Below are 12,449 nucleotides of genomic sequence, written 5' to 3'. Positions count from 1 at the left end.
CGGAAACTAAACATTCTTTTGATCAGTTGGTGTGTTTACATTGGGTCCTGAAAATCGCTGAGCAGTTAGTCTGCCCTGATCAGTCAGTAGCCCTACTGGTTTGTGCATGACCCAATTAAATCCACTGCATGGAAGAGGAATTACATTGAGATAACAGGTGTTAGTTGCATGATGAATAGGGTGTTGTTATTCAAGCCTCTTTCTTCAATGGAGCTGTCCTGTAATGGATGTCCTCCCTTACTCAATATAAGTAAAAACTTGACTCACAAAATGTGCCATGATGCTGAGTTTATGAAGGGAAGGCTGACGATTGAACAAGACGACGTCTCCATCCATCAGGTGACGCTCAACCGTATCACCATACTTCAAAAAGAAGAAAAAAAGAGAAAAGAAATCATCAAAACAATTTCATGGTTGAAATTTGTGTTTATATTGAAAATGCATGAAATCGTTTAGATTTGCCTTTATACTATTGCATTTATAGACAAGCAGATAAGAGCATTCGACTCAAGCTCTGGTGTTTCTGTTCAGTGGGTTTCAATCCCGATGTTGACACTTGTTTTATAGATTTCAATTTGTTTGTAGAGTGTTTTTTGTTTACTACAAAGTATTTTTTTGCAAACAAGTAAATGAAGTGATCTACATGTGTTTATGCCTGTCTACTTGAAAAACTGAAGCATTTTGAATTCTTGTTAATAAAGTTCTAGATACGGTATTTGAGTAATGAACAATTTTGAAGTCATGCTTGATTTGGTTTGAACTCATTTCATTCCCTGATGAAACCGATATTATTTGTCTAATAATGTACCTTTAGTTCCTGAGCTGTCTTTTGTCTGTTTCCATACTTCAGAAATCTGGAAAGTTAAAACAGAAAAAGAGAGAAGAACAGATGACTAAACTTTTACGAATGATTAACACATGTGATGCGATCAGGCTATATGAGTCGTTTGTCTGAAATGTAAAAACATGATTTATGTGAAATGGAGCACTTCAAAATAAGAAAAAATAAAAATAAATATCGAGCGTGCACTCAAAGAGAGCTAATGGATTTTATTTCTCAGTACATCCCTACCAGGGGTTAGTGACTAGAGGCATCAATACGGCGAGCTGCCCATGGTGGCAAGGCTGGCACCAGTCTGAACCAAGCCTCGCTTTGGTTTTCGGTTTTCATAGATAAGTGTACTACAAAACCACATGAGCACAGTCAGAACCAAGCCTCACTTTGGTTTCCATACATTAATGTACTACGAAACCATATGAGTACCAAACCTAAACCGAGCCTCACTTTGATGTCCATAGATTAATAGTATGCTACAAATCCGAACGAGCACCAAACCAAAACCAAGCCTCACTTTGGTTTCCATAGATTAGTGTACTACAAATCCAAGATGGCAACTAAGACATACCTCTTATTGTTAGTGTGTCTTTGCTGGATGAAGTTTGCACCTGGATGGACGTCACAGCCGTTGATGACCAGCTTCCTCATCAGACTCATATTTGCTCTGGTAACCTGTAGTAATTCATCATATAATTCTCATAGAATCATTATCATCATTGAAGGGTCTGGGTACTTTTGACACAATGTCCACAGATTTACATTAAAACTTAAACAGTTTGAAGATAATGGTAGTAGTACCTGGAACCCACTCCCCCAAGGCCGGTGATCCTGTTGTTTAAAATCATTACCAATCGTCCCCAAAACTTTAGAATAATAATAATATACAGCACTTATAGAGCGCACAGTATCTGATAAAGAAAAATGTCATTCAAGGGCGCTGGTTCCCAAAGTCAAGAGTCCAGGATTTAAGAGATTTGTCTGAAGATGTGTTTTTGAGCTGCCGTTTGAAGATTGAGGGATTATTTTGTGTTTTGAGGTCAAGAAGATGTTCAACTTAGCATCAGGGATAAAGAATATTTTCTTTGGTTTTACCCCAAAGCCAATGTGTGTAAGCACTGTATACTCCGTACCTTTCCTGAGTCCAGTGCACAAAATCTACTTGATTATGACTCGGGTTGGATTCAAACCCAAGACCTTTGCCATCCTAGAGCATATGTTTTGCAATGACACTAGAGGCATTTAAACCTTTAAGATCAAATAAAATGGAAAATAAAACCAATACCTTCTCTGGATAAGTTAAAACCTTCGCTACATGTATAGGAACTGCAACCTACAAACAAAAGAAGAAAACAAAATTATGACATTAAGTTTTCTTAACATTGCGAGGTTAGGTTGTAGGCTTGGGTATCATCCATCAGAAGCTTTGCTGGTAGAGCTGTAAGCACAACCTCCCAAACTTAACGAAGCAATCATGGTTAAAGACACTGGACACTATTGGTAGCTGTCAAAGACAAGTCTTCTCACTTGGTGTATCTCAACATACGCATAAAATAACACACCTGTGAAAATTTGAGCTCAATCGGTCATCGAAGTTGCGAGATAATAATGAAAGAAAAAACACCCTTGTCACACAAAGCTGTGTGTTTTTAGATGCTTGATTTCGCGACCTCAAATTCTAAACTTGAGGTCTTGAAATCAAATTTGTGGAAAATTACTTCTTTCTACAAAACTAAATCGAGCCGTTTCTCACAATGTTTTATATTATCACCCTCTCCCCATTACTCGTTACCAAGTAAGGTTTTATGCTAATAATTATTTTGAGTAATTACCATTAGTGTCCACTGCCTTAAAGTGTCTTGCTTAAGAACACAAGTGGCACAACCAGGACTCGATCCCACATTTTGCTGATCAAAAACACTAGAGCTTGAATCGGGTGCTCTAGCTTAACCGCTAGGCTGGACACACCACAATCCAAAGGCTATCTTTACATAAGTTTTCTAAACAATCTCCTGAACCTTTAGAATTCAAGATGGCCGGTCAATTACCTCATCAATTCTAAGGTTAGGATCAGGCGAGATGACAGTTCGACTGGAGAAGTCAACTCTCTTTCCAGATAAGTTGCCGCGGAATCGACCTTGCTTGCCTTTCAACCTTTGACAAAAGCCTCTCGTAGCTTTCTTGGGCTAAGAAATAAAAAAAGAAAAGTGAAACATTATGAACTGAAAACCAGACGTGTGACCTGTGACCTGAGGGCCAAAGTTTCATGGCTTTGCTTCCTGTCGAATTCCGCACTTCCTGTCATCGTTCTTTGCTTATTGACCCCTTGCTAGCTCGTCACACGAGGCGACTGTGCAACGCTCACCATTTTGGTGGGCAGAGGTTTACATGTATCTGCTGCATTGTCTAAATGATGCACTTCACTGAATAACGCACAGACATTGCCAACCTGTCCTTTTTGTCTGTCTGTCTGTCTGTCTGGTTGTCTTGTCTGTCTAGCTGTTTTTAACAAACTTATGCTTACCAAAACGGCCCCGTACTCTATTTATTTATTCATGTTTACTCTGACTTAAAGAAATGCGTTGCTTTACTCCGTAATACATGTATCTGTTGTTCTTTTATGAGAGTATGGAAAAAAATGTATTCCTGTATTGAAAAAATAAAAAAATTAAAAATCTGAGACTATTCTAATGATGACATCAGGTGAATTGGGTCAACAGAGCAAGCACTATATTTCTGCACTAGAGGGATTTTCAGCAAAATCTAAATTTATAAACAGGCATGCAACTGTAATTTCACCAAAAATGAGGAAATTACAAAATTTCAATGAGTTTGTATAGCATTTTTAATTTTGAATGGTAAAACTGAGATTACTAAAAAAGGAAATCAGCTGATCCGAGGAAAAGTTGCATGCCTGTATATATGGTTGAAAAAATGTAATGGCTCAAAAGACCAAAGGTATACTTTGCTATTAATCTATCATAAATTTCTCAGGAAACAAACAACAAAGTCTGGTTTTTCCTTATTACCTGCATATTGACTGGAATCCCTGATGTTTCACTGTTAATGTACAGAGCACACTGGAGTTGCAAGAAGTCCCAATCTTCCTGATGAGAAAAACAACAAAAAACGTGGAAATTTAAACTTTGCAAGGTGGGAGTATAACTAGGTGAGGATTGAGGTAGCACCATGGGTAAATCTCTTTTGAGATTTGTTCCGAAAAGAATGGGTTGTTGAAAACTCTGTATGCTCTGATCGTCTTCGGGAGAATGCTGTCCTGTTGCAAGTATTGCTTAAACAATGCCTTGGAGATTAACTGGTACACTGCTAAAAATGGTATTCTTGAAATAAGAAAAACGTCTTATTTTGAGAAAGTTTTTCTTTTTCTTGTGTCACTCCCAAGAAAAAATTTCTAGGGAGTGACACAAGAAATATATTCTCAAAATAAGATGTTTTTCTTGTTTCAAGAATACCATTTTTAGCAGTGTAGGTTTCCCCATGGTTTGTTAATTGCTGTTAATTAAATTATGATTTTGTTTACAGAGTGATATCATACAGAGCAAAGTCTTATATCTAGACTTCACATAGGAGCTTCCTTACCATGATCATGGACATCTTAGCACCAGCTTGTTGATGTTTCTTGATGACATCGTTCAGGAAGATTATTTCTGTTAGTTTGACTGTCAGATCATCTTCGTTTCTAGTACCGAAAATAACCATAAATTTTAAGTTAGAAACACACAAAAAAGCGGTACACAACACACAGGACCAAAAGCTTTTTGTCATATCCAAAGGTTTAAGCAATAATGGTTAAAGACTCTGGACACTATTGGTAATTGTCAAAGACTAGCCTTCACAGTTGGTGTATCTCAACATATGCATAAAATAACAAACCTGTGAAAGTTTGAGCTCAATTGATCATCGAAGTTGCGAGATAATAATGAAAGAAAAACACCCTTGTCACACGAAGTTGTGTGCTTTCAAATGCTTGATTTCGAGACCACAAATTCTAAACTTGAGGTCTCGAAAATTATTTCTTTCTCGAAAACTACAACACTTCAGAGGGAGCCGTTTCTCACAATGTTTTCTACTATCAGCCTCTCCCCATTACTTGTTTCCAAGGAAGGTTTTATGCAAAAAATTATTTTGAGTAACTAGCAATAGTGTCCACTGCCTTTAAGTGTCTTGCTCAAGCACAGAAGTGTCCAGACAGGGACTCGAAAACACAATCCGCACATAAAAAAAACCAGAGCTTGATTGAGTCCAATATGCTTGACCTTTCGGCAACGACACGCCAATTTAGGTACATTGATAATTCTGAATTTGCTCTTAAAGGCACTGGACATAACTGTCATTGAAGTTCAGGAAAAAAGGAAGAAATAAAAATACACCCTTGTTTCTCAAAAACTACGCAACTTTACAGAGAGTCCTTTCTTACAATGTTTTATACTATCAACAGCTCTCCGTTGCTCATTACCAAGAAAGGGTAACTACCCAAAGTGTCCAGTGTTTTTAAGTGCACATTTAAAACCAGGAGGGAACTCTACAGTTATGACAGTAGAAAATATACAACTACCGATCAATTCTGCATTACCCCAAAAATTTGTGAAGTTCTCACTTACGTTCCTGACTTGAGTTCCGATATGACGGAAGGTCTAATGCACAGAGGTGGAACCAGTAGACGAGTCAAGATTAAATCTTGCGGACGACTACTGTCACTTTCCATCACCAACATTGGAATATCCTGCAGAGGAAAAGTAAACCCAGTCTCAAAATTAGTCAACTCCGTCCGTTTTATTTGGCATGTTTATCCGGAGGACACAGGTTCAAATCCCACTCAAGCAAATTTGTCTTTCTTCAACCTTGAGTTCACCCAATTTCATTTCATTTCATTTCATTTATTAATTTCACAGGCAAAAATTCAAGCACAGACAATAAGAACAGTAAGAAAACAAAAACAAGAACATACAATACAATAACAAAAAAGCAGCACCCCTGAAGGATTTTAAAAAAGTAAACTAAATTACTATCGAGTTAATCTCCTGATGCCACAATTTACGAAGAGACAAAAAGGGACATTGCAGATGGACATTATTAAAACATAGCATACAGTTTAAAAATATAGAACTATACAAGCAGTTAAAACTATACAAGCACTAATGGGCATTAAAAATACAAAATCGTTAAAAGGGAGATCATTTTCCACTGTGGTTTATTATTTCTTGATTTTACCTCTTGTGGGATTCTCTTGAACAGGTTGAACACAGTCAGCGGATTCAAGCATTCCTGTGAGAAATAAGAGAGGAACAAAATATTTAAAGTTACATATTATGTATACATGTATATAATGAGTAGGGTAGATGGCCTTAGCTTTCAATCCAAACCTGACCTTCTTTAGAGGCATTGACAAGTACAAACAAATACATATCCATTTAATAGAAAAAGAGAGGGGAAAGGGATTAAGGGAAGGATCCAGAAAAGAAGCAGGAAAATTATAGCCAATCAAAGTTTCTATTTCAGAAACAATTGTTGGTTATGAACCAATAGGAGTAAAGTGTTGAGGACAAAGGATGTTTAGTATGAAAGGATAGATGTATATACAAAATCAAAAGATCTAAATCTGGACCAGCCAGCCCGTAAGAAATAAGCAAAGGCAAAACAATAACAGTAATAATTATAAGAATAATAATAATTAATATCTATTTTGTGTACCGTCTGAACGTTACAAAAACATTGTAGTCTAGTGGTTAATGTGTTTGTTCAATTAAAGAGAAGGCCATGGTTTCCACAGTGCTTGACAGGCTTGTGATTCAACCTTTAGGCTATCAAATTGCTACATAGCTGATCATTCGTGATGCAATCAAGCAAAATGGGTCATTTGTAAAATGTAGTTTGTAATTTCTTCATTCATTTGAAAGGAGCATATACAGTTCAGACCCCATATTGATATCACTTGATTCAAAATTTAAGAAAGTAGAAATAGTAAGAGATGTTTAATAAATAAGCTGAGATAAAGGGGTTTTAAGTTGAGTTGTTTCCTGAAAAGACGGTCACATTCGTTTCATTTCTAACTTCAACACCTGCTTTTTCTAGTTATTAGAAAATGAGCAAAGAAAATGTCAATATAAAATAAGCTATATTCTTGCATACAACATTACCCCAGAAACATGTTTGTAGAACATTTCATTTAATAAAAAATGAAAAAAAAAGAAAAGAAAACATAATCATTTGAGAAAGGACAAGTTGGGGTTTAGTGTGTACAATTAGTCCGACCTTTAGGATTATGTACTGTATTGTGGCTTTTATTTCTTGTCTGGTGAATCAATCATCATTAAGATATGTCCATATGGTCTGACAAACTCATTCAAGTCTTTCACTGTGCATTGCTGAAATGCCATGCAAGCAATTTAGCAAACTCCTATCAAGCTTGCAGCAATTAAAGGGACGTGTTGCCTTGGATCGGGTGATTTGGTCTATGAAAAAAACTGTTGAAACCGTAATTATAAAATGCACGGTTCAAAAGATGTTTTAAAAGAAGAATATAATGATCCACACAAATATGCCATGACATTGCTTGGTTCTTCTTTTACTTTATGGTCCGCCTAGTTGTGGAGTAACAAATTTGACTCCACAAATTGGCGTGCCATGTTAGTTCATAAGTGACGAGTGTACGCCACACGTATAAGGAAAACCATGCAGTCTCGAGGCATATTTGTGTGGACCATTACATTCTACTTTTTAAACATCTTTCAAACCATACGTATTTCATAACAAACAGTTTCGAAACGCTTTTCAAAGACCAACTCGCTCGATCCAAGGCAAGGTGTCCCTTTAAGCTGGCAGAAATTAATATTTCCAATATGAGCATTGCTGAATGAAATTGCAAAAGTGCACATTTGTATGAAGCGTTTTAATAACACATGGGGGACTCAAAGCACCAATTATTTCACCAACAATATCAAGAGCTATTCTGGCTTATTGAACCAATCCTGCACTTTTGACTTCAACTTTGAACTTAGCGAACCAGCACCCTTGAATGACATTTTTTTGTCATTATTATTTGTATTATTATTATGTTCGTCTGAAGGATTTGTACTTGTACTTGCTTTATAAGCTGTAATAAATATAACAATAATAATCAGTTTTTATATAGCGCTTTTCACATTGGTTTCCAACATCATTACCCCTGGTCACTGGGCTTAATTCATTCCTTAAACCATCTCAGCTTTCTGGGGAGTATACAGCCTTGTGCACATTTATGTGCCCTTCTCAGCTAAATTGTAAAGATTTTAGACTCTACTGAGAACTGTTCCTTGTAGACCAATGCAGGGTGTACAAGGAGTAGGTCTCATACTTCGCAGGAAAATACTGAATGTTAAAGCGCCTTGAGCATCAATGAGTGACGAATTTGAGCACTATTGACCATCTTCACCTTACGTCATCATCGAACAATCTTGGAACCGCCATACTGGTGGGCAATGTCACTGTATGTTATTTAGTGAAGTGCGCATTTTAGACGACGCGGCATTTACACGCTAACCTATTGACCACCAAAATGGTGAGCGTGGCACAGTTGCCGCATGTGTCGTGCATGCAAGGGGTCATGTTAGAAGCCACTATTATTCTTCTATTTATTATTATTATAACATCAACTCTCTTACCTGGGCTTTGGACAGAAGTGGCTCAATGTCTTTATTATGTTTCTTCGCTGTACCAAGATCTGCTTGAAGTTGAACCAGGGCTGATTCCCTCCCTCGTCGAGTGCTCTTAAATTTCTCATGGACTATCTTCAAGGTGCCACACTTCTTGACCTGACCTGTAATGAATATTCATGAAGGGTAATGTGTCTTTCGGGCTACCAAAATCTAATCAGGGCTACTAAAAATTATTGGTCACTAGCCCTGCTGACTACCATGGAAATACACTTAATTTCGACCCCTGCAGGACTCAGGTGAAAGTGCCGAGTATGCTCACCCACCAAGGTTTCACATGAAGCTTGACCAATTCATCAAATGATTTTGAAGGCCACCAAGGGTGAGCGGATCCACAAAATTTTTCATGTTTAAATATGGGGCCAATTGCTGAAGACTGCAAACTTCAGAATTTCAGACATGATGCCAGGTTTCCAAACTGTTTTTTGTTATCGGGGCAATTGCAATAACTTTGACTTTGTTCTTCCTCTATGTGACATTTGATACCCCTTATCATTAGCTGTGTCTCAGCTCAATGCACAGTGGACAATATTTTTATTGATTCTAGGAAATCTGTGCTGGGCGGCACAATGTATTTTGCTCTGAGTCCTGGGCAAAAATTGTGAGTCCTGGGCAGGCCCGCCCAGCACCGCCCACTGCCGCTACAAAACTGCCACCCGCACATACACACAAACAAGGGAAATCGTAAGTGCCTCGTAAGTGCCCCTTCGTCGCCAGGGCATAATTAACAATTTCAGAGTTCTTTTGGTACAAGCAACACGTTATATTTCCACTCACCATTAAACATTCCACATTTGAGGCAGATCTGCTGTTTGCGACACTTCTCGTTAATCTTCTTCCTTAATCCTTTACGCTGGAGATAAGTCAGCGTTGGCCTCCTCAGGGCATCGAGGAATGTCTGTCGTTCCGCTTGAGAGAGGAGACAACTCCCGCAACCCTGAAGATTTATTATAATAGAGACAGCAATCAAAATAAAACATCTTAACTTGATGGGGAGTCAAAAGCTATTTCCTTGAGACAGAAATATTTCTCTGCAGGAATAGTAATGGTTTGAAATTTACCATCAGTAAGCTCAATTCATGTACTTCCTGCGAGGGCGATTTTAATTTTGATGTCACATAGCTGTTTGCACAGCAAATGAACCGCAAGAGTTGAGCACAAGTCAATTGATGCGAGTTATTTGTTGCAAATTTGTGACGCAAAAATTTGTATTGCATTCGTATTGGCAGGAAGTAGGAACCATGCTTTAGTTATTCAAGTAAGGCTGTGTCCGAATTGGTGGCTACGGCTGCGGCTACGACCGTTGCCAGGGGTGTTGCTAAGGGCGTCCTATACTTCAATGCATGACGACGCGGCGATCCAGCCGTAGCCATAGCTGTAGCCGCCAATTCGGATACGGCCTTAATGGCGTGTCATGGCCAAGTGTATCAGCATTGGACTCAAGCCCTTGGCCCATCTTCATGAAGCTGTTAAGCAGAAAATACCGCTTCAAGAATTTCTTTGCTTAGCAAACATTGAGAAGGGGCACCAGTATCAATAATGTAAACTTCATGTAATTTTGGCTGGTAACCTTTTTTGTGCTTACAGGCTTTATGAAATTTGGCCAATGTGTTTTTGATCAGCAGAGTCTTTGTCCTGGCTCTTGCGTCCTTGTCGAGATACTTTTTTGTTTTGACCTTTGTCTGTAAGCTCAGTCATGAACCTCACCTTACAAATGCATTGCAGAATACTGATAATCGACCTGAAGTATCCAATGTGGAAGACTGGTAATTCAAGGTCAACGTAACCATAGTGACCGAGGCAGTCTGCTAGCGGCTTGTGGCAGGTCAAACAAGGGTTGTCTTTCTCACTTGTTCCCTAAAAGAACAAACAAACAAATAAAGTTTAAATTGATGAGGTCTTTAGTCTCTGTCTAAAGGCACTGGACACTATTGGTAATTACTCAAGGTAATGGTTAGCATAAAAACTTACTTCGGTAACGAGCAATTTAAAGCTGTTTATAATGTAAAACATTGTGAGAAACAGCTCCCTCTGATGTAATGTAGCTTTTGAATAATTTCTCACTCAGATAAAAGACTTTAGGCCCTTTTTTAGTTTTTGTGTCATGATTTGGGGCAAATCTGGTGACTAGCTGTCAAAATTGTATGTGTTGGACCAGATTAACTGTTGCCGCTCGAAACAATCTCGTAACCCTCCGGCCTGGCGGCCGTCAGGAGGAGGGTTACGTTATCGCAACTAGCCCTTTTTAGGCATCTGAACGCACACAAAAGGAACCGGGCAGGGACGCTATTAATAACATGTTTCTTTTTTTTAACTTGGCCTTATAATACAATGGAATTTTGTGGGTGTAGTGCAGAAATGTGAAGAGTAAACATAACTAGTTTACTTACCATGCGATGGTCTAGTACCCCGAACGGTATAGGTGTCCTTGTAGCATTCTCAGGCTGGTACAGATTCTTACTTACTACATGAATATGAGCTTGCTGACGGATCTGTTCCGGGGACATCAACCCAAAACAAACCTTGCCTCTGTGTGTGGAAAAGTTAATGTGGTAATCAATTGTTCGTCGTCACTAATAAACCTATTTTTGTTTGATCTATAAATAAGAAATTGTCTAAAGACCAACAGATTAAAGACAGTGGACACTATTGGTAATTGTCAAAGACCAGTCTTCTCACTTGGTGTATCTCAACATATACATAAAATAACAAACCTGTGAAAATTTGAGCTCAATCGGTCGTCGAAGTTGCGAGATAATAATGAAAGAAAAAACACCCTTGTCACACGAAGTTGTGTGCTTTTAGATGGTTGATTTCGAGACCTCAAATTCTAAACTTAAGTTCAGGTCTCGAAATCAAATTCGTGGAAAAATACTTCTTTCTCGAAAACTATGTCACTTCAGAGGGAGCCGTTTCTCACAATGTTTTTTACCATCAACCTCTCCCCATTACTCATTACCAAGTAAAGTTTTATGCTAATAATTATTTTGAGTAGTTACCAATAGTGTCCACTGCCTTTAAAGGATTCCTTGCTATAGCCTACTTCAACTAATTTAGAATTTTAAAATTTTAAGCTGAAGACGTGAAGTGACTGTAGTTACGAATCGTAAACCTAGCATCATTCATTACTTAGAGAAGTTGGCGATAACCATAACCTGAGAACCACCCGACTGTTGTAACAGCTTGCCCTTGGTCGAACTTGTTTATGATATTATTTTGTGCGTATCGTGCGTTTCATCATCAACCATCCAAGTTCCCGTCCGTCACACACATTCACAATCGCATGTGATGTGTCACCTGTTTTTTGCTGCAAATTAAAAACAAGCAGATCAACTTACATTTTTTTGGCAACGTCTGTCTCTCTGAATTGTTCTTTCACCATGTTGCTTTCTTGTCTATCTCACAACACTATACAAATGAATGAAAAACGATGTTTATTGCGCTAAATGAAAACATTTTACAACCTGCTGCACACGGTGGACACTTATTCTCAAACGTTTGGGGTTCATTGGTACACACTATTAGTATCCGAAGTAATAAGGCTACACTAAACTGGCAGCAACAGTCCTTACACTTCCCACGATTGGCCGTGTACACAACACAGCGTATAATGAACACGCACGCTAAGTGCATATAAAGACCCCACTAATATACCCTTCACAGAACCCGTCCTCATAGTACTTAAACCTCGACGGAATTTCTTCAAATTTTTAGAATCTATTAATGAAGAATGTAGCTTAATAATTAATATTTTTTCATATTTTTCCTATGTATAGTTGTCAACTTATTCAAAGTTAAAGTCATCTCAAACGTTTGGGGCTCATCGATTTCCAAGTACCGCCAATACAGCGTATAGTTAACAGGCACGCTGACTGCATGAAAAGACCCCACTAATATACCCT

The 12,449-nt window shown here is 38.1% G+C and overlaps 1 protein-coding gene across 2 annotated transcripts in view; it reads right to left on the bottom strand.

Annotated features, from left to right (window-relative positions):
* LOC139953121 (DNA-directed RNA polymerase III subunit RPC1-like) overlaps nucleotides 1-12,033 on the bottom strand; it is a 29,724-nt gene extending 17,691 nt beyond the window's left edge. Inside the window, exons 1-14 of one of the 2 annotated variants that reach the window (XM_071952537.1) lie at nucleotides 11,886-12,033; nucleotides 10,938-11,076; nucleotides 10,255-10,404; nucleotides 9,325-9,484; nucleotides 8,497-8,651; nucleotides 6,068-6,121; nucleotides 5,458-5,579; nucleotides 4,436-4,535; nucleotides 3,865-3,942; nucleotides 2,884-3,021; nucleotides 2,121-2,168; nucleotides 1,407-1,510; nucleotides 809-854; nucleotides 268-363 (exon numbers count right to left, since the gene is read on the bottom strand). In XM_071952537.1, the coding sequence (XP_071808638.1) occupies nucleotides 268-363; nucleotides 809-854; nucleotides 1,407-1,510; nucleotides 2,121-2,168; nucleotides 2,884-3,021; nucleotides 3,865-3,942; nucleotides 4,436-4,535; nucleotides 5,458-5,579; nucleotides 6,068-6,121; nucleotides 8,497-8,651; nucleotides 9,325-9,484; nucleotides 10,255-10,404; nucleotides 10,938-11,076; nucleotides 11,886-11,929 (1,434 nt within the window). In that variant the 5' untranslated portion in view covers nucleotides 11,930-12,033. Of the gene's footprint in view, nucleotides 1-267; nucleotides 364-808; nucleotides 855-1,406; nucleotides 1,511-2,120; nucleotides 2,169-2,883; nucleotides 3,022-3,864; nucleotides 3,943-4,435; nucleotides 4,536-5,457; nucleotides 5,580-6,067; nucleotides 6,122-8,496; nucleotides 8,652-9,324; nucleotides 9,485-10,254; nucleotides 10,405-10,937; nucleotides 11,077-11,676; nucleotides 11,708-11,885 lie in introns of those variants that run through there. The other variant, XM_071952538.1, reaches the window with a different exon arrangement.
* Nucleotides 12,034-12,449: the final 416 nt, after the last annotated feature.

Source organism: Asterias amurensis, chromosome 21 (genome assembly GCF_032118995.1).
Source record: "Asterias amurensis chromosome 21, ASM3211899v1".
NCBI lineage: Eukaryota > Metazoa > Echinodermata > Asteroidea > Forcipulatida > Asteriidae > Asterias > Asterias amurensis.
Note: the sequence above shows the minus strand (reverse complement) of the source record. Positions and strands in the feature narration are given on the sequence as shown.